General features: G+C 54.4%; 1 protein-coding gene across 3 annotated transcripts in view; it reads left to right on the plus strand.

Annotated features, from left to right (window-relative positions):
- Window positions 1-22,527, plus strand: part of SNX29 (sorting nexin 29) — a 389,392-nt gene that overhangs the window by 313,497 nt on the left and 53,368 nt on the right. For all 3 annotated transcript variants that reach the window (XM_079121408.1, XM_079121413.1, XM_079121410.1), the window contains one exon: window positions 22,148-22,288. In XM_079121408.1, coding sequence (XP_078977534.1) covers window positions 22,148-22,288 — 141 coding nt within the window. The remainder of the gene's footprint in view (window positions 1-22,147; window positions 22,289-22,527) is intronic.

A 22,527-nucleotide genomic window follows, 5' to 3' on the forward strand; every position in this document is an offset into this window, starting at 1 on the left:
CCTGGGGCATGGGGCACTCTCCCTGGGGCTGCTGTGATAGTGGACTTGTCTGGTCACCTTTCCAAGCAGCTCGGGGATTCACCTCATGGCCTGGATCCCGAGGCCTCTGCACTGACCTCATTCGTACTTGCTCAGCGCGTCCGGAGGCACTGGGCAGCTGCCCACCTGGGCGGCCCCTGCAGGCAGTGTGCTGCAGACTGCTGGTCCCCGTCCAGCCCTTGGGAGCCTTTCACCTGACCAGGAAGCTCAGTGAGGCTCTCCATTCCCACTTGTTTACCTTCCTCTTGTGTTCCTTCTGCTTTTCTCCTTGCCAGCCAGCTCAGCTGCCCTTCTTTTCAACCCCTTCCCTCTGCCCGGAGCCCCGAGGCCCTGACAGGCTCGTCCTCCTGCCCAAGCAGGAGAGGCAGCCTCCCAGGTTGGGCACACGTTCAGCCAGGCTCCCTGAGGAGTGCTGTGCTGTGCCGGGTGCCGGGAGGCAAAGCCGACGTGGGTCCTGATCTCAGGAACTTGGAGCTTCAGTTCAGAGTTGAGAGCTAGCGGTTGACACATGACCACAGCAATGGAGGGATGGGTGGAAAGCCCAGGGCAGCTGAGAACAGGGGCCACCACCCTGTGAGAACACGTTAAAATCAGAAGGGTATGGCTTGAGCCGAGATGACAGCTGCATCAGAGTGAGCAGGTGTAAGGTGGGAAGAATGTTCTGGAATGCAGACCTGGAGTAGGCAGGAGCCTGGCCTGCCCGAGGAAGCAGAAGCAGGCTGACATGGCTGGGCACAGGGGGATGCTGAGCCCGTGTGGTGGAGAGGAAGGCTGGACATGACCAGCTGCCAGGGCTGTCGTATTTCCTGGTGGGCCTGAGCAGGGCGACCCCAGCTCCCAGGATGAAAGGCAGGGCCAGGGCAGGGCCACACACCACCCCCTGACCCTACTGGTGAGGCCAGTTTTTCCAGAGCCATCTGGCTGCTCTTGCCCTTGTCACGGGGGTGTCTGAGAAAGCCCCTGTCATTTGCAAGCTCTGCTCCGGGGGTGGCCTCACTCTTCCAGGAGAGCTTGAGACAGACAGCTGTTGGCCAGCAGCCTTGGTTTCTTCTGTGACCTGGAGAGATGGTGGTGCTGCCTGGTAACAGGGAGAAGTCTACAGGACGGAGTGGCAGGTCCTCACCTGCTGGTGGAGTGAGACGTGGCTTTGATGTAGCCATTCCTCGCCGTGCGCCTTGGTCTACTTACTCTGCCTCTCTGAGCCTCAGCCTCTCCCTGTTCCATGGTGGTAGTACTGCAGCTTCAGCACCGTGTAGGGGCGAGAGTACGGCACAGGCGGAGCCTCCAGACACGGGGTCTCGGCTTCCTGGCTCTCCCCCACCCCTCGCTGCTCCGATGGCAGGCTTAACTGTTGGCCCAGGGGCCAGAGATGTGGGCACTTCCTGACTCTGCCTCCTCCGCTGTCTGGCCTCCGCCCAGCTTCGCCTTTTACAGCCTCCTGTGTAAAGTGGGGTATGGGTTACCTCGCAGGATCGTTTTCAACCTGAATAAGGGCCCATTCAGAGTACGACAAGGGCCAGGCCCAGCAACTGCGACACAGTTCCGCGCAGCAGCCGCTCAGTACCTGTGAGACGGGGAGGCGAGCGGATGGACTCACTAAATATTGGGGTTCTTCTGGGCAGACCTAAGCTAAGCTTGTCCACCTCCAGAGAGGTGGCCTCAGTGTGCAGAACTTCCAGAACTTCCCTCACTGAAGTCCCTCAGCTTCTTCCCCAACCTCACAAGTAGGTATCGCCTACAAAAGTGGCCGACAGCCTGGTGCCCACTGTGTGCCAGGCCCTGAACTGGTGCCTTATGGACAGAACCACGTCTAGCCTCAGTCCAGCCTGAGGAGGGCGCTGTGCTGCCGTCCCGCAGATGAGGGCGGAGAGCTGGTGGCCCTGAGGGGAGGTGCTGCCTTCTAGCCAGGGGATACGGGAAGCCGTTCCTCCGCTGCAGCCCAGACATGCAGTGGAAGGCATGGCTGCTTGCGCGCCTGTTCTGAGACAGAAAGCTCCTCTCAGCGTCTCCACCTCACATCTTAAAAGCACAGCACGGTCAGCGATGGTTCTTTCTTATCTGGTGGCTTATTTAATGTATTAACCCCCTTTAATTGGATGGGTAATTCGGGATTGATCGGCGCTGCAAGAGGCACCGATTATGTGCTCACACAGCAGAGCAGGGAGCCGAAAGGTCTTCAGGCAGACACCAGCAGCGACTGTCTTAGTTTGGAGGAGTGGGCCCTGTGGAGGTGGTGCCTTTTAAGTTGTCATGGCGATGGGAAAGATGACTCCTGCCATTGCTGCCACAGGAGTGGGAATACTGAAGTGCCGTGTGCACGAGGTGCAGCTGGTGTCTGCTTCGCTCATCCGTTCGTTCAGTACGTGTGCCGAGCGCCAGGGTGGGTGCTGACTGTGCGCTAACAGCCAAGCTCTCCCTTCTTTGACCTTCACGGAAACCAGCAAAGTCCTGGGAAGTCAAGTCCTCATCAGAGGGACGCTATGTATCCCACAGGTCAAGGTGTGAAATAGGTGTCGGTACCAAGCTAGGGTGGCCGGTGTTGCGCCTTACAGTAGGGAGGACCTTGCCAACAGAGTCCCAGGTGCTGACAGTTTATTGGCAGAAGCTCTGTCCACCGAGCAATGCCCGGAGAGTCACACCAGTGCTGGCTTCTTCAGGTCAGCTTCTTAGGTTTGTGTCGGGCCAGACTCTACGACCCTTCCTGGCCCCCTCAGGCCCGTCAGTGGAGCAGTTTCCATGATTGCCACGCGCTGGCAATCTCCCGTGGCTCCCTGAACTTATGCTCTGTGTAGGCCACAGTCCCATCTCACTAGGCCGGTGCCTCCCTTTCCGAAGGTGGCTTGCTCGTTTGTCGTGCGTGGCTTCTACACCTGAGCTTCCCGCGCAGTCTCCTCTCCCATCTTTCCAAGTTCTTGGGAAAAACATCTTACGTTACCTGCCAACTGATGACAGCCCAGCTGGCCTTTGATGTGGGCCACACTCTCGACGTGAGCCAGAGCATTGGAAATGTCTGCCCGCATGAGGCCTAGCGTGTCCATGCTTTGTTCTTCTTCCTCAGAGCCAACCTGTTCTGTAACATTCCTACACTTCCTCCCATCCTCTGTTCTCCGCGGAATTCAGATGTCACTCCTCCTGGGCTCTCCCCCACCCCGTCCTCAGACGCAGCTAGATCTTCCCATCTGGGTGACTGCCCTTCATTGTTCCTGTCCCCACCACACTGTTTGCACCTGCTTCGTAGCATTATCTACCATCAGTCCTAAGTGACCCTGACATGGGCATGTGCCGGGTCAAGTTGTGGGCTCTGAGGCCCAGGTGCCAGGGTCTCCTCACACTGGGCCTCTCACTAGTGGTGTAACCTTGGACAAATCACCTCTCTGAGCCTCGGCCGTGAGGATTGAATGAGATAACCTGCAGGGAGCACTTAGCACTGGCCCCTGTGTGTACTAAGCTCTCAACCTGGGAGGGCTACTATTTATCACAGCCTGCTTTATTAAGTGACTCCACAAGCTGTGTTACATTCTTTATTCTAATAGGGCAGGATATAAATATTTAAAACAAATACTATAGACTAGCATTGTTTCTTCAAATAACACTTCAATTCTCAAAGTATTTGGGTAGTTGAAGAAGACTCATGGGTACCAGTGTGAGCTTGGGGTACTTCTATACCTTGCCTTTTTCTATAAATGGACAAATTCACATTAGTGGGCACTGTTAGTGGAATTGGAAGATCAAAAATAAAAACTTTGCTGGTGTGAAGCGTAGTCTTGGATACCCAAAGACACTCAATAGATACTTTACCTATTTTCTCTCTTCTCAAAGCTTATTTTTTACCATCCAGGGGCAGGGGGTGAGAGAAGAATGGAGGAACTTTAGATTACATAGAGGAAAATGAGAGGGAGGATGGGCGGGGGTATGAAAAATGGTGGAATGAGACATCATTCTATGTACAGTATGATCACACATATGATATGAATCTATGTTGTACACAACCATAGAAATGAAAAAATGTACCCCATTTGTGTACAATGAATCAAAATGCAGTCTGTAAAAATAAAAAAATAATTAAAAAAAAAAAAAAGGCTCATTTTTTAGCTTTGGAAAACAGAAGCCCAGAGAAAGCTCTTGGGCAAGGCTGAGATTTCACAAGTGGGCAGTGTATCGTGTAGGCCCAGTCTGCCGTTCTGGCTTTTAGTGCAGATCAGTTTCTTCCTGTTGTCCAAGAGGGATCACGGAATCTGTTCTGCTGACGGGCCTGAGGGGCGGATTTTGAAACCTCCCGGCCAGAGCTGAGACGCAGGTTAGCAGACAAGACGGAGCTCACGCGCTGTTTTCAAGCGCTCCCCAGGGACCGTGACTAATTAGAGTGCTTCATTTTACTGAACAATGATGGAAACGGCCCTGCTACTCAGAGAGCTGTCCTGACCCCTACCCCTGGTCCTCTCGAGGAACATCAGAGTGTCCTACTAGGGCAGGGCTCTCGGGCCACACATTCAAATGGTTACCCAAGGTCAAAGCGTCTCCAAATCAGGTCAGCGTGCCTCGGGTAACCCCAGGAGGGCCAAGAGTCGGGGCTGAGGAGCAAGGAGGAAGAGGATGCTGCTCCCGAGTGTGCTGGCCGCTGAGAACACGCCACGCCTGTGTGTACTGTGGTCCAGCAGGAAGTAGCAGTAATAACACACTTGACTCCCATTTTATAGACGAGTATCCAGGTTCAGAGAGGTTGAGCAGGCTGACCAAGACCACACAGTTGGTGACGAGACCAAGACTGGCACCCACGTCACTTCAGAGCCTAGGTTTTCTGCTGACCACTTTCCCTGTCCCTTTCCCAGCTCCAGGGAATTGGCCCATTCCCATGGCCGAAATTGCTGACTTGATCATAGATGGAGGTGACCGAGCATTTGGCAGTGTTTGACCTATGCGTCTGTCTTTCATTGCTGGGGAATATCTTTTTCATATAGTGAAAATTACTGAAATAATTCAGGCAATTAGGATTTTTTTTTTTAAAGTTACCAGCCAATGATCTCACCTGACTTATAGTTGTTTTTTGCTGTGACATCGCTTGTTTATGAGCAGCCCACCATCTGAGCAGCGCATGAGAAGAGAGCAGAGTTTCTCCAGATGACCCCTTGTCCTCAGTGTCACCTGGAGAAGCCTGGCTCTGCCATGGGTCTCACTGAAACCTCATTCTGCACTGCTAATAAGGAGAGCGGTGATACCGCCTTTGACCGGTGACAAGTTCTGCTCCCTCTAATGTTGAATTTGAACACTAGAGAAGCACGCCAAGGCAAGCATATTAATCAGGTTTTATTTAAAAGTAATAATAATACAGACTTCTCCCGGGAGGGAGAAGGGGGCCATGACTGATGTTCTAAAGTCCCAAGAAGTGTGCCAGCCTACATCTTTTGTAGGTTAAGGTCTCTTTGGTTCTCCATTTCTCTCCCCCTTATCTCTCCTTCCTGCCTCAGCGATGAGGTCTGGTTTTGCAGGTGAGATGTAAAAAGTGAGAATCGGTTGGGGCAGAGGGAGGGCCAAAGTGATTCAGCCAGGAAAGGCCCAGGGGGCATTAATTGGCAGCTCCTGGCTTGCAGTCCTTGACAAGGGCAGGGAAATTTGGTAATCACTGGGCTCCAGAGATCCTTAACATTCTCCCAGGGGCAGTCTCCAGCTTCCAGAGGCAGATGGCTTTCATGGCCTTCATTTCCTCGATCTGACCCGATGCCCTATTTCTACACTAACTGCCTGTCCCCAGTTCTGGCTTCAGCGGCTGCCGGGTCAGACCCAGCTGGACTTCCAGCGTCAGGTTCGCGGTCAGGTCTGTCTGTCTGACGCGACACACCATCCTACAAGGACTGAGGATTCACTCCCTGCATTCAGTGCGACCAGTTCCTCCCTGCTCACAAGCACCTGGCCTTTCAGTCCCGATTTGCTCTGGTTTCTGTGTCCACTGGACCCTGCCCCTTGGATTCCTGTCATCTACCGTCCAAGGTGTTGGAGTGGCTGCCGCAAGGCCGTTTGCCAGCGAGGAGACAGACCTGAGCTGTGCCCAGCAGTCAGGCGGGGACCTAGCCCTGGAAACAGCCAGGCCTCGACCATGATCTTAAACAGGACCTGACCTACAAGCAAGGGAGAGAGTGCTGACTGCCCCGGAAGTAGCTTTTGCCCTTGACCAGCAAAGTCCTAGAAGCCGCTACTTTTATTTATTCAACATTGCACTACCCAGCGGCCCCAGGCACTTGAAATTTATGTCCTCATTACTCCTCGACACGCTCCTCTAAAGTACACATTGGGTTTGTAAACAGTTTCAGGTTCTGAGAAAGCAAGATGCGCTGTAACAGAAAATTAGCTTCCCCACCAGCTCCGCCACGTTCAGAGCTCGTTTCCTTTGATGGCAGCATTCTTGGTGGGGGACAAGGAGTGCACGGGGTCAGGAGTCTCGGTGACCAATCACCGAGCGTCAGCCATCTCCTATAACCAGTCGTTTAACGACCTGGCGGCTGCCCAGCGTGCCGGATGACCCGGCCTGCTCTTTTTCATCTACCAACCAGAGATGCACCCCGCAGTGGCCTTCGAGCACCAGAATAAACACGCAAGGCCACCACCAGCGACGGCACCACTGCAGAAGACGGGGGTGGTACCAAGCTGGCCTTGCTGGTTCCTCCCTCTCTCCCTGTGCGGAAATGAGGAGGCCACGTCTGGCCATGGGCAAGCTGCTACAGCCGTTTGGTTCTTCTGGGCTCCATCTAGAGAAGACCAGAAACTCCCCGGTGTTGGACCTGGGGCGAGGTGCGGAGCCACTCGGAACCTCACTTTGGGCTTCTCTGGGGAGGGATGGCTGTGCTGAGACGTGAGAGCAGCTGTAAGGTGCTTGGCACAGGCACTTGCTGTGTGACCTGGGTGAGTGGCTGGGCTTTCCTGAGACAGTGTCCTTCAGTGACTCTCTGCCAGGGGTGATTTTGCTCCTAAGGGGACATTCGTTTGGCATCGCCTGAAGATGTTTTCAGTGTTTACAGCGGGGGTGGGGGAGCACCTAGTGAGTACAAGGCACAGGACGGTCCCCATGGCACACGCCCTCTGGCCCCTGGTGCCAGGAGTGCCGAGAACGAGAGCCCGGGCCTGGATGCCTGTGGTGTGGACTTCATGGGGGCAGATGGCACAGCAGGCGCCGTGGGCCAGAGACTTGCTGGATTCAGGAAGGCCCAGGAGGTGCCCCTCAGTGGTGGGACGAAGACCCTTGGAGACCCCGGGGGCTCAGAGCAGCGTCCCTCACTCAGCCTGGAGTCGGGACAGGTGTGGGCATTACAGACGTGCGGCCCTGGAGGCCTTGGGGCTGTGGTGAGGTGTTGGCAGGGAGGAACTGTCACTTCCGCTCCCACAGGAGATCACAGGTCTATCCTTTTAAAGTTGGGCTTTCAAATGGAATTGAACCTTGTCCTGACCGTGGCCGTCATTTCTCTGGTTTCTGAGACCATTCGTTAGTAAGGGGGACAACTTGGAGCTTGGAAGTGGCCTTCGCTTTCTCAAGGTCCCTGGCCCTACAGGCAGAGGAGAGTCTCAGAAGCAAGACTTCGAAGCGCGTGCTTCCCTCCCACCCTCTGCTCACCTGCGGACACCAGGGCGCAGACAGCTCTGCAGGCACACTGGCCCCGGGAAGTCTCGAGTGCAGGAGTGAGAGGCCCTCGTACCACCACACCGTCTCCATGTCTGCAGCAGACGTAGCTAGCACGAGAGGGCCTCGGCCGCTCCCTCCCTCCTGACAAGGCTTCCTTCTTCCTTCTAGAAGCCCTAGCCTGCCGGCCAGCTCTGAGCCCACCTTTCCACACCTTACTTGGGCCGCCAGTCAGATTTTGACTTAAGCCTGTTATTTCCTAAAGCACCCACGGGTCTTGGCCTTCTAGACCTGGGTCTGCGCCATGGAAGGCCTTTTAATTCAGAGCCTCCCGCGTACCAGTCAGCCACATGCCCAGCAAGCAATGGAAGCTGGCTGGCCAGCCTCAGCTTTGCCACAAGTGGCCTCTAGGTGGCGGTGGCTGCCTGCGGCGGCTCTGGCTCTCAGAGCCACTGCAGAGGGACATTGTCTTTCCTTCGCATCAGCCAGCGCGCCTGCCTAGTCTCTGCCCTCCCTGAATTTTGGATCCTGGCACCCACCTCTTTCTCCCTCTGTCTTGTGCGATCCCTTTCTCACCTGCCGTTTTCACTGCTGTGAATGTGGGTCATTTCCGGTAGGCATATAAAGTCTTTATTTGTGCAGGGGGCTGCAGAGGGAGCCACACAGGCCTAGACTGTCAGTCTTCAGACCATTGCTCGCTATCAGACACACATCAGCAAGGACAGGCGTGTATCCTGTGTGTGTCGGTGCCTGGATGCGGAGGACCAGACACCACTACCTCCCTGTCTTCCCTGCCTTGCTTACCTCTCTCACTCCCACCCAGACACCCTGTCGTCACCCACCCTCCACCTGCTCACTATCAGGCACCCCTGAGCATGGTTAGGAACCGAGGTGACCCAGGAGCATGAGCCAGGTGTCTTGCGCTCTGAGAATTTGTCTGGTAGAGAGATTTGTAAAGGCACAACTGCAGGCAGATGTTTGGGGTATTTGTTTATTCATTTGACCAAATTCACTAAATGGTGTTTATCAAGCATCTGTTATTTCATAGACACTGGTCTGGGTCCTAGGGCACCATGAATACAATTTGTGGTACTTCTAGTGGAGAGAAGAAAGAAATTTGTCCATGAATAAATATGTGAGGTAATTACTCACATGCCCAGCAGTGTGGGGGGAGGGGATTCTGATTGGGGATGGGTAGCACCTGAAGAGGCCACTGGGAAGGAAGGAACGAGGGGCTGGGTCACCTGGGGTGGGGTCAGGGCAGCAGGAGCTAAGGAGGCTGGATTCAGGAAACTCTTGGGATTTGCCCAGCAAGGCACTAGAGTCAGAGGGACCAGCATGGACAGAGGCCGCTGGGGAGGAGCACCCCTCCTGGAGAGAGCCAGCTTACAGGTGGAATTGGGGGATGAGGCTGGGCAGGGCCCTGATCTCCATGTCCGGGGCTTCCAGGTTCAGGACCACATGTCCTGGCTTTCCACTGACGCACCTCGAGTCCACATTGGGTAGAGATGACGGGTGGGGCCCTGTCCCTCTCTTTTCTCAGCCAGAGAAACTCTGCCTTCCTCTCTTACATGAATCAGATATGCGTTCAGGCTTCGGTGTGAACAGGGAGTTGGGATGGGACGTGACGGTTTAGTTGAGTGCAGTTACTGAGCACAAGAACTTGGCTGTCAAGTTCTGGGTGAGCCTTATTTTATTCGTCTGTGAAAGAGGGATGACAGTAGCTCCTGCCTCTTGGGGTGCAGCTGTTGCACATGCTTCATGGCCAAGTGTTCAGCCCCAGCACCTGCCAGGTTGTTGGACTCCGTAAGTGGTGGTGGTGGTGGTGGTGGTAGGCAGCACTGCCTTTACTGTCTCCCCAGTGCTTAGCATGATCCCGAGGCACAGTCAACACTCGGGAAATAAATGTGAGCTGCCATCCCTCCTCCTGCCAGTCCAGGATCCCATGGAGAGAGCTGGAGTTTGTCCCCTTGTTCCCTTCACAACCAACAAGATGGAGTCACAGGGAAGATGGTCGAATGACTCAGACTCTGAGGGCCACAGACCTGGTAGAGTCCCTGCTCTGCAGCTGTGTGAATTTAAGCAAGTCCTGTAACTCCTCTGACCTCAGTTTCTTGATCTGTGCAGTTCCTGTGAGGGTTAAGTAAGGCACATGAGAAGTAGTACAGTGCAAACTGTGATTGCGGCATAGTACTCGGTGACTAATGTCATGAATTCAGCTCATTTAGTTTCACGTAGGCCAGCCAGGTGCATCAGTCAGCAATTGCCACAACGATGTGGTGTAACAAACAACCCCAAACTCAGTGGCTTCAAACACGTCTGCATCATTGGTGGTTGACTGGATGAGGCTGGCTTGACCCAGGCTGTGGTTGGCCTGGCTCTTTCCATGAGGGTCTGTTCTCCTTGCACTGGAGCTTGTCTTCCTGGGTGGCACCAGTGCAAGACTTATAACCCAGCCATGCAAGTGCTTCCTAAGCCTCTGCCTGACTGTCACTGACTAAGTCTCCATTAGTCAAAGCAAATTACATGGCCAAGTTCAAGGTCACACCCTGCTTTTAATAGGAAAATTGCAAAGTCACATAGCAACCAACAAGCGTGAAAAATTGGGGTCAGTATTCAGCATACCTCAGTAGGCACAGGAAAGGAGCAGAGAATGATTTAAAAAGTGTAGCCAGCCTACCGTTCCCTCAGAGGAGCATAAGAGTCTGCTGGCCTTGTTTGGCCTTAGATGTAAAGTTGCTTCCAGAGTGTGGTGGTCTTTTAGTAATTAAAAATCTTCTATTTTCATGTTGCCCTTATGCATCGTGTAATTCTGTGTGCATCCTGTTGAGGGCTGTGTGTCAGGCCAGATTGGCTGTGCTTTATGAGCAAATTCACAGGCTTTCTGGTATAATTCTAACTAAGCCTGCCCTTCACCCTACAGCAGAACACAAAGTTCAACTTCATTTATTGGGTTCTTTCACTGCAGGTCCACGACCCCTTATTCAAAACTCTGGGGGTCAACACAGTTCAATATATATTTTCATCTTTCTTTACTTGTTGGAATTTAGAAAGGAGTAAGTTGTGATAAGCGGGTCCAGGGCGGCACCCTGCAACCTCACACGTCGGTGTCTCTACAGAGAAACAGGGACATTGACACCAAGCATGGTGACTCGTGTTCATAAACACCTTCCTCTTGCTCCAGTGAAGTTTTGCCTCCAGATGAGTTTGTACTAAACTCAGAGGCTTTCAGTTTTTAGGTTTTGAGATTGAGGGTGGTGGGTGGGGTTTGGGGGGCTCTATTAGTGCTGCTGTTGAAGGCCTGGCCACCCAGGGTCAACAGGCCTGCTGGGCCTGCGCCCTGTGAGTAGCCCCTCTGGAGCAGGAATAGTTGAGGCTTTGTTTTGCCCATGTCCTTGGCTTGGGTCAGCAGGTCCCAGGTTTGTGGGAGAAAGCTGGTCTGTTTGCTGCTGACCCCTGAGCTTAGCCATGAACCTGAGCCAGGGCCACGCAGAGGTCTTACAGGACTTGCAGGGGGACCCGTGATGGGTGATCAGCAGTGCCTCTGTGGGTAGCTGGGTTTTCTGGCCACCAAGAGCACAGGCCTGCCCCCATCCTCACGCTCTGTGTCCTGAGGGATTCTTAGCAGCAGGCCTCCGACTGCCCTCGGGCAGCAGCGGGGTCTGGTTTAGACAGTTCCAAAGCCAGAAGGCCCAGGGTGAGTCTCCTACTTCATCTGTCAAAGGCTATAAGTGCTGGTCTGGCTGCAGGGAGTCCTTGAGAGTGGACGTGCCCCGTGAGCGTTGGCCCTCGGGTGCTGCAGCAGGGGGTTTCCAGGTGGACACCCAGGAACTCGGGCTCCAGGCCCGGCTGGCTGGGGCTCCTGCACTAATGTGGCTGAATGAGCACCCGGGGTGGTTCGTGAGTGGCCCTGAAGTGCTGTGCGCGGCTGTGCAGTGGCGGCGGGACTGTGGGAGCCCCGTGGCATGCCTGGCGGGCTGTGTGCCTGCTGGTAGTGCGCCTGGCGAGGCCGCAGGTGCTGGTGTGCCCCCCCAGGTAGAGGTGTAGTGTTTTGTCAGGGAGCGATCCACAGCTGCAGGAGATCTGTGGTCTAGGAAAGGGGGCAGGCTCCAAACTGCTGGCCTGGGGAGACGAGGGCTGCTCGGGAGCTTCCCGACGTGAATCCTGTAGGGCTCTGCCCAGGCCTTCACATCATCTCGTCTGCCAGTGACGTGCAGAGAAGTGCTGGTGTCCAGTTGAAAGAGGTGACACTGGCCGCCTCTGGTATGGTGCCTCCCTCTCTGGTGGGCACAAAGCTGTGATATTAATACAGCTCCCCCCATTTCTCTCCTTATCAAGTAACCACACCTTCATGGAGAGTCAAACCAGTGTGTGTCCATTTCACATTTAATAAGACTTCGCCCCCTTGGAAGACCACTAGCAGTAGTCTGGTAGGTACATCAGGCATGTCACTGAACCATTGCAGCCTCCCTGTATCCCCATCGTACAGGTGCTAAAACCAAGGCTCAGAGAGGGTAAGTAGCTTGACCAAGGCCACCCAGCCAGCAGGCAACGGGGCCAAGCTCCACTGAGGCAGCCTGTGCTTCAACCCTCTTCTCTCTGGTGGGGCCTTCCTACTTACTCTTGGTGATCCTGAGGCATCATCCTGGGTTTTCAGGGGTATGGTGGTCTGAAGGATGCCCACTCTGTCCTCTCTGGGCCCAAGCTCCTTCCCTCGGAGGAAGAGAAATAGGTTTGGGGCTAGAAAAGACAGAAGTTGGCCTCCATCCACCACCTACAGGCTCTGGCTTTGGTCAAACCCATTCACACCTTGTTTACCTGCCATAAAAAAATACCGTGGTCAGGACAGTGTGGCCCGCAGTGAGCCTCTGCCATGTGCTGTGTGAGCCTGGGAGGTGGGATGTCTGTCTGATGCAGGGCCGTGTCGCGGGCACTGCTGTGAGGAGGGGCGAGTGTGGTGGGTCATGGCGCTGTGCCCTGGCTGCAGGGACGGAGGCAGGTTGTTCATGATGACTGGAGCCCACCTCGCGGAGGTGTGTGAAGTGCACGGGGCACGTCTGCATGTTCTATTGTTCTGTTTGTTTTTCATACTCTGAAACGATTACTGCAAAAATTCTTAAATTGGATGCTTTTCACAGAGAAAGATTAAAGCCCATAAGCACAGTCTTGCAGCTGTGTGGAAGGAGAGCCTGCATCTGTGTTGCTTGGCGCCTCTTTGGGCAGAGCGTGGTCGTTAGCAGCTCTGGCTCTGAGCTCGGGCTCGTGTGGCAGTGTGGGAAGAGGCCCAGGCCTGTGGGGAGTATGTCAGCAGGTTGTGTCCCCGAGCCAGTGGACCCAGCCCACCTGCTGTGGTGTGTCAACACCATCCTCCTGACACTATTTGTAGACTCCATGGCACATTGCAGTGGGGAGAGGGACCGAGAGGCCAGGTGGGGACCTGGGATGGCTGCAGAGTGGGCAGGAAGACCTGTGGCCACGCCCCCATCCCGGTCAGGCTGCTTCTTGAGAGTTGGGAGGTTGTTGCCATCGGATGAGGTGCCAGTCCTCGTCCCACAGTCCTGTTCTGGTACCCACGGGTTTTGCTGGAGAGTCACCACGACCTCTGGGTCTGCCGTGGAAAGGAGGTGTGTCCTGGCGCTGGCTGCAAGGCTGTCCAGCCCCAGTTCAGAGTCCCTGGAAGGGTCCAAGAACGAGGTTTGACTTGTGAAAATCAGCTAATGGGACACTTCAGGCCAGAGTGGGAGTTCCCTGGTGCCGAGGAGCGGCATCTTGGTGGCGTGTTTTCCCAGGCGACATCTCTGGGAATCGCTGGCTTCATGCACGCCCACCGCAGTTACACCAAGGCAGAGTCTTGCCCTCGCCAGTTGGCTCTGCATGGACGCCCACCCAGGGGAAAGCTACCTAGATGCTGGTCCAATCCAATTCTTTTTTAGTCTCAGTTCTTTTTATTACAAGCAGCCACGCCTCACCTTACACTGGCTTACCACAATCATTTTTGTCTTACGTAACTGAAGAGTCGGTTTGTGGTTTGGTCCAGGAGCTCAGTCATACCCCACTCCCTGTCCCTTCTCTGTTCTGCTTCCCTCTGGGGTGACTTTATTCCCAGTGGTCTCCCTTTCTGTGGTGGTGGCCATAGCTCTGACTGACATTCTCACAGGCCCCTTCCCAGACACCCTGGCTGGCTGAGCTCGAGTGACACGTCCCCCGTCCGAGCATGCAGGGCTTTGACTGGCCGGGTGTCATGCAGTGTTGAGGCTCCGAGCTGGAGTGGGTTCCACGGAGCAGACACAACGGTTGGGCAGAGGCTGTACTCTGAGGTGACGCTCTCCTGGAGCAGGTGGGGTCAAGCCTAAAGACGGATCAGTCTGAATGTACGTGGGGCTGGGATGGAGCGCGTCATGGTTGGACCGTGAGCTCAGGAGGTGGAGGAGGCAGCCTGCCTGTCGAGGGAACCCAGAATTGAGTGGGCTCGCCAGGAGAGCAGAGTGGGGACTCGCGGCCGCCTGCCCTGGGTTGGGCCGACTTCCTGTTCCTGGTCCAGCCCCTTAGGAAGCCTAGCAGCAGCTTCCATCCTTGGTCTCTGAGATGTCCACCCACTAAGCCTGCCTTTCCCCAAACCATAGGGAATTGGCTTTTCTTCCCTGTGACCAGTTCGTGATGAAGAGAGAGGCCAGCAGCACGGACACCACCACCTGGCTCATGACTTGTCCCCAGAGAGGTGCCTGGTGAGACAGAGCCCAGCCTAGTGTGGCTTGAGAAGCCGCAGTTCCTTAAGGGACGATTAGCGTGGTAGGAGGCAGAGGGTCATTCTTAATCACGTTAGAAGGTGACGTGCTCTTGGCCCCCTTGATGAATTATCGGCTCCCTCGTGCTTTGGTTCACGCAGGCAGGAGGCCAGGTGCGGCGCAGTAAACCCACATGCAGACTCTTCATTCAGAAGTGGAAGCCACAGCCGTGTTCGGGGGACAGCCATCCCCTCGCTGTCTTCCCATACCAACTTCTCTTGTGACCGTTTAATTCTTACTGATTTCCTGTCCTCAAGCACGTTGGATTTCCAAAGGTCTCTGTGTAATCCAGCAGACCACCCCTCCTAGCTTGGCCTGGCCTGCCCTCCTGTCACCTCCCTGGCCATCTCCTCCTCGTCCTTCAAGGCTGGGCCCACACAGGGCCTCCTCCAGGGCTGCATGCCCCCCGCTCCTTGTCTGAGGGCTTGTGGGGCGCTGTTTGTTACAGCACTTGCCCCACTGGCGTGTGACCTGCTTCAGAGCAGGCGCGTAGCTTTTCCTAATAAGAGTTAACTTTGATTAAGTATTTACATGCCAAGCAGCATGATTGATTTTAAACACAATGTAGCAGGTAGATACCGTCTTAGGTCAAGACATGGAGGCACATGGGGAAGCTTAGTGAATTGCTCGTAGTCACAGAGCTAATGAGAATATCAAGTCTAACAAGAGCTTGAAACCCAGGCTTGCCCCAGGCAGCCTGGGCTCCAGGACTGTGCCCAATCCCTGTTTTAGATTGCCGGGCCTGCCTGCGCCCATGCGGCCAGCTCGAGCACAGCATGGGCACATAGTAGGTGCTCAGTGAACACTGAGGACTGGAGTGGGTTAGAGACCCATGTACATGCAACTCAGGTAACCTAGCATGACATTGTCAGGGTGGCTCTGCTGCTTTCCCACTGTGGCTGGGCTGGAGGCAGGCCTGGTTCCTGCCTGGGGAAAGCCTTAGCTGGAGAGCAGGCTCTCGGCCCCTCCCTGGCCCCGTCCCTCTGAGGCTAAGAGAAGTGCATGCTGTCCTTAGACCTGGTCTCCTGCACCAGCAGCGGTGGCAAGGCTTTGGCCCCGGGGCTTTGGGGTAAAAGTGACCTCATCTACAATGGCAGCTGTTTGACAGTGAAACAATTTGGAGCATCAGCTCTTCCAAGAGGGCTTTCCTTCAAATTTCTTTAGGTTGAAAACGTTCAGATGGGGTGCAGGTCAGTGTTGCAGGGTGCCAGCTTGCTTTCCTGTGGGGGAAGGGACGGGCTGCATGGCACCGCCTGGTCTCCAGTCCTCAGGAGCGCTCATGCCTGAGCCCCACGTCCCTGGTCCATCCTGCATCCTTGGTCACTTTTGAATGTCATCTCTGTTACATTGCATTCGGGGATGTGGCCACATTTCTTCCAATATCTGTTTCGACATTCATCCAACGGCAGAGGTGCCTGTCTTCATGGTGCCCACTGGGAGTCCCCTGTACTTGAGGGATATTTAATTTCTCACTTGATCCCGAGTGCTGACAAAAGTTTCTCCATTACCAAAGTCAGGGTTCAGTAGAGGAAAGACATTTGAAAAGCTTGAAAAACTATAAAGAAAACAAAGGTTACCAACTTTCAGAATAACACTGTTAAGGTCTTGACTTGTTTCCTGGTCTTATTTTGGGATATGATTACACACACGTGATTGTAATCATATTGATCAACATACCATAGGTAGTCCTTAAATGACATTATTTCACAATAAATACAGCCTGGCTTCTGCTCCTCCCCAGTTCCTCCACCTCAGGAAGACTTGACTGGTCTTTACATCTCTGAAGAGAGAGGTGAACACTCTCCTGCCTTCCCAGCAAAATCTGAATTCCATGCAGAATATCAGGGCCACGAATGGAGCAGCCAGCGTCTGGCAAATGAGTGTCTCCTGCAGTCATGTGGCTGGGAGGGTATAATGTGCATGACTCAAATGCCCAGACTGCTCCATGTGACTGCAGGATGAAGTCACATTTCCTTTTACATTCTCCAAATGTGACCACTGGAGCCCCCGGCAGCTTGATTGCCGGAAATTAGTTCCCATCAAAGTGGCTCCAGCTATTCCTGGGCTCCCCAGGGGCTGTCTCACGTGTCCTCGGGGACCTGCCTTTTATGAGTCTCTCGGTGACCCCTGTTGCTGCCACCCAAGTTGAAGATGACTCTCATTAAGATGTCGGGCTCCTGGGCTCCGCTGCCCACCAGTGGTCACTGTCACTGTGTCATGGAAGGGGGTCAGGAGGGTGGTGTTTTCTCCTCTTTGCTCTTCGAGCCCAAATGTAGCTGCTGAGCCTCTGCTTCCCGGCACTATCCAGAATTCCTGCCCATCATCTCTCATTTTAATTTTTAAAATTTTAGAATATTTAATTGACAAATAAAGATTACAGATGCTCAAAGCTGTAATAACACCAAGCTTTGATATATGTCCACATTATGTAATGAGTACCAGAGTCCCATGCCTGTGGCCACCCACAGCTGAGTGGGTGGGTGTGTGCGTGTGTGGTGGGAGTAGGAACACTCACAATCGTCTCTCTGACCACGTGTCTAGTATATAACACAGTATTACTAACTCTAGGCACTGTGCTGTCCCTTAGGTCCCCAGAACTTAGAGTGAGCAAGGTTTTGTCCCCTGACCAGTGTCCTCGCCCAGCCTGCCTGCCTCAGCCCCGGCAGTCCCCTGTGCTTGCTGCTGTGGGCTGGACCCTTGGTGTCCACAGGGAACTGAGCCCGTATAGCATTTGTCTTCCTGTGTCCGACTGACTTCACTGAACGCAGCACCCTCCGGGCGTGCCCCATTGTCACAAGTGTCGGGGTGCCACGTCCCACTGCTGCGTGTGCCTGTGTTCTTCTCTCTTTGGTCATCGTCTTGTGCCAGGCCAAACACGTCTGTCACCGAACCTCCCTGCTTGCCGGCCTCGCCCAGTGAAAGAACCTTGCCCCTCCCTGCAGCTCTGGTCCCCACTGGAAATCACGTCCATGTGTGAGTATGGATGCCAGTCCGGGTGTTCCCTGAGCTCCCGGAGGACAGGATCTCGTGAGGTTTGCTCTCCACGATAGCTCCGGGGGCAGCCCTGAGCTTGGCACGAAGGGGCCGCCTGTTGGTGACCTTGAAGGGGCAGCACCCGTTCTGATGGAGGAAAGAGACTGACTTGGGTAGGTCTTGAAGGGGAAGCACAGACCTGAACCTGCAGGCCAGCTCTGAGCACCTCCGAAACCCCTGAAATGCGGGAAGGGTGGTCCTCGGGTACCACCGACCCAGCCGCTGTGAGAAGCGTCTGACGGGGGTGGCACGTCCAGGGCCCGTGGAGCCTGGGTGGGTGCGCAGCCATCAGCTGTGCACTGGGATGCGGCCCTGGATGAAGGGTCTGCTCATCAGCATGGACGATGGCAGCCCCGCTGGCCCAGGTAAAGCAGAGACCACGCGGGCCATTCCACTTCTACGCCCTTGTTCTGTACCCGCCTCTAAAAGACCCAGGGGACTGTGCTGGCGGTTCTTTGTAAATAACGCGTTTCCTCTTTTCCTCGCCTGCCTCATTTACATAACCCAGTGAACTGAAAAGTCATTTTTCTTTGGCTAAGTTCTTCATCTTATTCTCAGCATTTGGCTGCAATAATATGACTCCATCAGCATGGTCATCCAGTAATTCAGGCATTTTGTCCTCGCACTGAGGACACTTATAGTTAATAACACATGAAGCCGTTTCATTAAGAGGAAAGTTTTGCTAGGATACATTAACACAGGCCGCGAACCAAAACACAAATCATTTCACTCTTTGGCTATTAAGGACGCAAAATGAATTAGGAACCTCAAGCCATTTGTAAAAGAATCTTTGTCATCCTAATGTCATCAGACTGCCTTTGCACTTAACAGTCCTCATAAAGGGCGCTGCATTCTAGAGTTCACAGCGCGCTGGCTCTCAGGTGGGGACGGTGTGGCATCGCCTGGAGGCCCAGTTCTGACCTCTGCTCCCTCCCGGTGACGTCGGGCACATTTCTTAGTTACCCTTTGACACAGGGTTAAGGCATATGAAACTGCAGGGATCTGGAAACTGTCTGGCATACGAAAGGTCCTACTAAGTGGTGTGCCACTGTTCCTAAGTCCAAGAAAGTGCCAGTTCTCTTTCACTCTGAATGTTACAACATGCACAACAAAGTGTTTGGCTCCAAGGGGCGGGTTTTGCCTGATGCAGACTTTGCACGAGGTTGGGAATGGAAAGGGGGTGTCGTACGCTCAGCAAGCGGGGAAGCCGGCTGTTTGGGTTCTAAGCCAGCAGCATGTAAAGGAGCATTTATTTGTGACTTCTTGCCACATTTACCTGGATGGGTTTCTCCCTGGGGTCTGATCCTTGCAGAGGCTTACAGCGTCCGTCAGCCATCTCCTACGAGCCCCTCTGCCTAAAACCGCTCTGGTCCAGGACTCTGGATGCTTGTGTAACGGGGCTGTAGAAATACCCCGCCAGCCTGCAGCCAGGCAGAGGGCCCACAGCTCGCTCTGGGTTGGAAGCCTGAGTGGTGCTATCGGCTGAGCTCTTGAAAGCTCCCTGCCGAAGCTGTCCGGAGCTCCGCTGTCGAGTTTTCTGTGGGCAGAGGGGCTGCTCAGGGACCCCAGCCACACCCTGCACTTTCTGTTTGTGTTTCCTCCCCTGCCTGGCATTTGGCAATTAATTAGGCATGGTAATTACCTACTTTAATTTCGTGATTGCACATCCTATAATTACCCCTAATTCTGTAATAGGGAAGTTCATGTACACAAAGGCAGCGGATGATGGAGGTGACAGGGGTTGCTGTATGAGCAGCTGCCATTGCTGCCTGCCAGGCATGGCAGCCGCCCAGGGGTGCTGGCCTTGTCCCCATTCTACAGATGGACAAGCCGAGTCTCCAGGTGGGGTAACATCCCCAAGACCACAGCCAGGAAGGCGGAGGGCTGGGGACCCAGGCCTTTCCCCTGCGCAGCCCAGGGCTGGGGGCCCTGCCACGGGCTTTTGTGAAAGAGCTTGGCACACCTGGAACTAGAACTGGACTTGCACTCACAGCAAGCTCTTACCCCATCCTACTGAAGGGAAGCGTTTCCCTGAGGCGCTGTCCACGCAGGAGCTGGTTTGCTGATGAACTAAGGTCTTTGCCTCTGACCCCCTTGACTACCTCCTCACGTCGTTACAGGCATCCCGAGGGCCATTCTTCCCAGTGGAAAAGAAATCTCAAGACTTGAACTTGCTCTTACACGGGAGAAGAGAGGATTTGCCCTGGCCCCTGATCGCAGATGTCACCCTCCTCTTTTATTCTTTTGCTAACTCAAGGAGATTAGACTTGAAGTGGCTTTTTATTGCTCATGTTAAAAGGGAACTTGTGTTGGAGGAGGTTGACTCCTTTTATCCCTCCAAGGAATTATCTTTACTGCTCAAGCAGAGGGACCTGGAGCCAATCAAATTTAATTTGGATGGGGGAGCCCTTTAAAGGAAATAAAAATAAATAAACCAGGTTAACAACTTAGAGTATAAACTCTTTCAGGTCTTCACTGAGATAAGCCTATGATTGGTTAAGTGTGGTTCAAGGACAAATGCAAGTTTCCCAGTTTGGGATGCTAAAGCGTTGCTGTTGAGGCTCCACTCAGGTGATTCTGGGTGAGCCGAATGGCATTAGCTTGGATCTGAAGGGGAGGTGTGCTGAGCAGGTGAGGTTGGAGGCTCTGGTAGCAAGGAGACCTCCTGAGGTCACATGGTCTGCCCGGGGTGGGCTCCTGATCCTGCGGGCGACCTGCACTGCTGGCTTCAGGTCCCCGGGACCTCTGTGAGCTGGACGCTGTGGTGGAAAGCACAGGCAGCTCTGGTTCACCTCCTTTCTCTCCCACCTGCCTGGGCAGGTGACATGGCCTCCTTGAGCCTGGGTCCTTGGCAGGAAGGGGGTGATCCCAGCACTACCTTGGGGACTGCCTCGAGGGTGCCTGCCTGCAGTGACGCCATCACGTCCCCCTCACTATCTAATGGGCTCCAGGTAAATTGGTGCCAGAAATGCCCACTGGCCCCTTCTCACCCTTGAGAAGGCCTTGGGCTCAAGATTCTGACAGAGCACTGGACCGCGGAAGACCAGAATCCACTCTGCCCCCAGCCCCCACCACCTGTGTCCCCAGGCGCTGTCCCCTGTCCTGGCAGAGCTACTCTTAGGCAACTGAGCTCAGAAGAAAAAGGCCCCAGGGATGGTTTTACTGATGTTGAAAATTGAATTTTCCCAAAGTAAGCCTGAAGGCCAGGCCTCCCTGGCTCCTCTCAGTGAAAAGCGGGTGGGGTGGTGATTGGGCATGGCCCGGCGTGGCCCAGCGTCACCTGGAGTTTACCCACGAGAGAGCTCGGGGACCAGCACTTGAGGGCTTTCGGGAACTCAGACCGTCCGGTCCAACCCCTGCCTTTTATAGGGAGGGAACATATTTCCGTTTATCTTAATAGGCGGCAGCCAAAGCCACATTGAGTAGGACCAGTCTATTTGGAATGGAGCAGAAGCATCAGCTCCTGTGTCCTAGAAGTTTCATGTCTTTTAATGAGGTCTAGGGTCACATGGGCTGTTTTGGTGACTGTCTTGCATTGCTGGAACCCTCCTCCGTTCCACAGGCCCCTGCTGGGCCGTGTCCTCCCATGTCGTTAGGACCTGACACTGAGCTTTAGAATTTCACCACGTTGGATTAGTCGGATCCCTCAGGCCAGTTGAGAGCATTTGGTGTCTGTCACCTGTATGTTTACTGTCCCTCTTAGCTTGGGGCTTCTATATAAGCCTCCTGTTTCTCCACGTTAACTCCACTGGAAACTTCTACCCGTTAATTGAAATTCTTTGGTATAAGCCTTCCTTCCTTTGTTCACAGGAATATGGCGAGAGACCCTGTCCAAAGTTCAGGGACATAATGTCTACCTTTGGGGATTACAGGTGGCTTTCACCTAGAGGCATAATTCATCAATCACATTAGAGATGCCTATTTTTATGGCTGAAGACATTTTAACGTGCATATTGACATTCACTGATTGCAAATTACAGCAGCCGTTTTTCACTGGGGATTTTGCTCCCTGGCTGTTCTGGACTCGTGTAATTTCTTAGTGCATTGATCTCTCTGGGACGCAGTTGCTGTGTATCCCTGGAAGGCGCTGGGGCCCATAAAAGCTGGTGAGGGAGCCCTCACGTTTTGTGCCCCCTTAGCTCTCTCTGGAGAGTTACAACTTAATTAAAATAAAGGAGTTTTAAGTCCCAGTGTGCTTATCCCATCTGTATGTGACCTTCCCTCTGAGCGGTTGGTGAGATTCCAACTGTGATGTCTTTCCCAAATCCAATTCCAGCTCGTGTGCGTGTGCGCGGTGGTCCACGTGGCCCCTGGCAGAGCCACGTTTCTGGGAGACCGGCCGCCCTCAGCTGGATTGTGCAGATGGGAAGAGGGTGGCCAGCGAGGTGGGCCAGCTGCTCCCCAGCAGCCTGTTGGTGCAGCAGCACCACAGGACAACGTGGTTGTGTCCCTGCTCCTAACTGCGCCGTGGTCTCCGCTGCCGCTGGGAAGTGGCACAGTGCACGTCCTGCTTGCAGCCTGTCCTTCGCGTGCCTGTTTATTTAGCAGCCCCACTAGGGGCCCTGCTCTGGGGCAGGCACGGGTGGTGCATGGCAGACATGGCCCTGCTCCAGCAGGGCTGGTGTCCTGGGTGGAGCCTCGTGCCTCGGCTGTGAGGAGTCACGTTCTCTCGCTCTCCTCGCAGGTCTACATCCGGATAAAGGACGACGAGTGGAACGTCTACCGGCGGTACACGGAGTTCCGGGGTCTGCACCACCAGCTGCAGGGCAGGTTCCCGCAGGTGCGGGCCTACAGCTTCCCGCCCAAGAAGGCCATCGGCAACAAGGTACCGCCTCCAGGCCGCCCTCTGCCGCCTGAAAGCATGCTTTTAAAGAGAGACGGCTAAAATGAGAAAAATAGAGAGAGAGTGGTCCGCCGGCTCCCCAGTGAGCCGCCGCCATCCTCCTCTGGTCCAGTGCTGCTCTGGAGGGCGGGGGTGGGGGCCGACTCTTCCAGGAAGGACTGAGGGCACACACGTTTGGCTCTGTGACCACACGTGTCTGCGGACAGGCCTCCCCTCTGCCA

Source organism: Sciurus vulgaris, assembly GCF_902686455.1.
Source record: "Sciurus vulgaris genome assembly, chromosome: 18".
Lineage (NCBI taxonomy): Eukaryota > Metazoa > Chordata > Mammalia > Rodentia > Sciuridae > Sciurus > Sciurus vulgaris.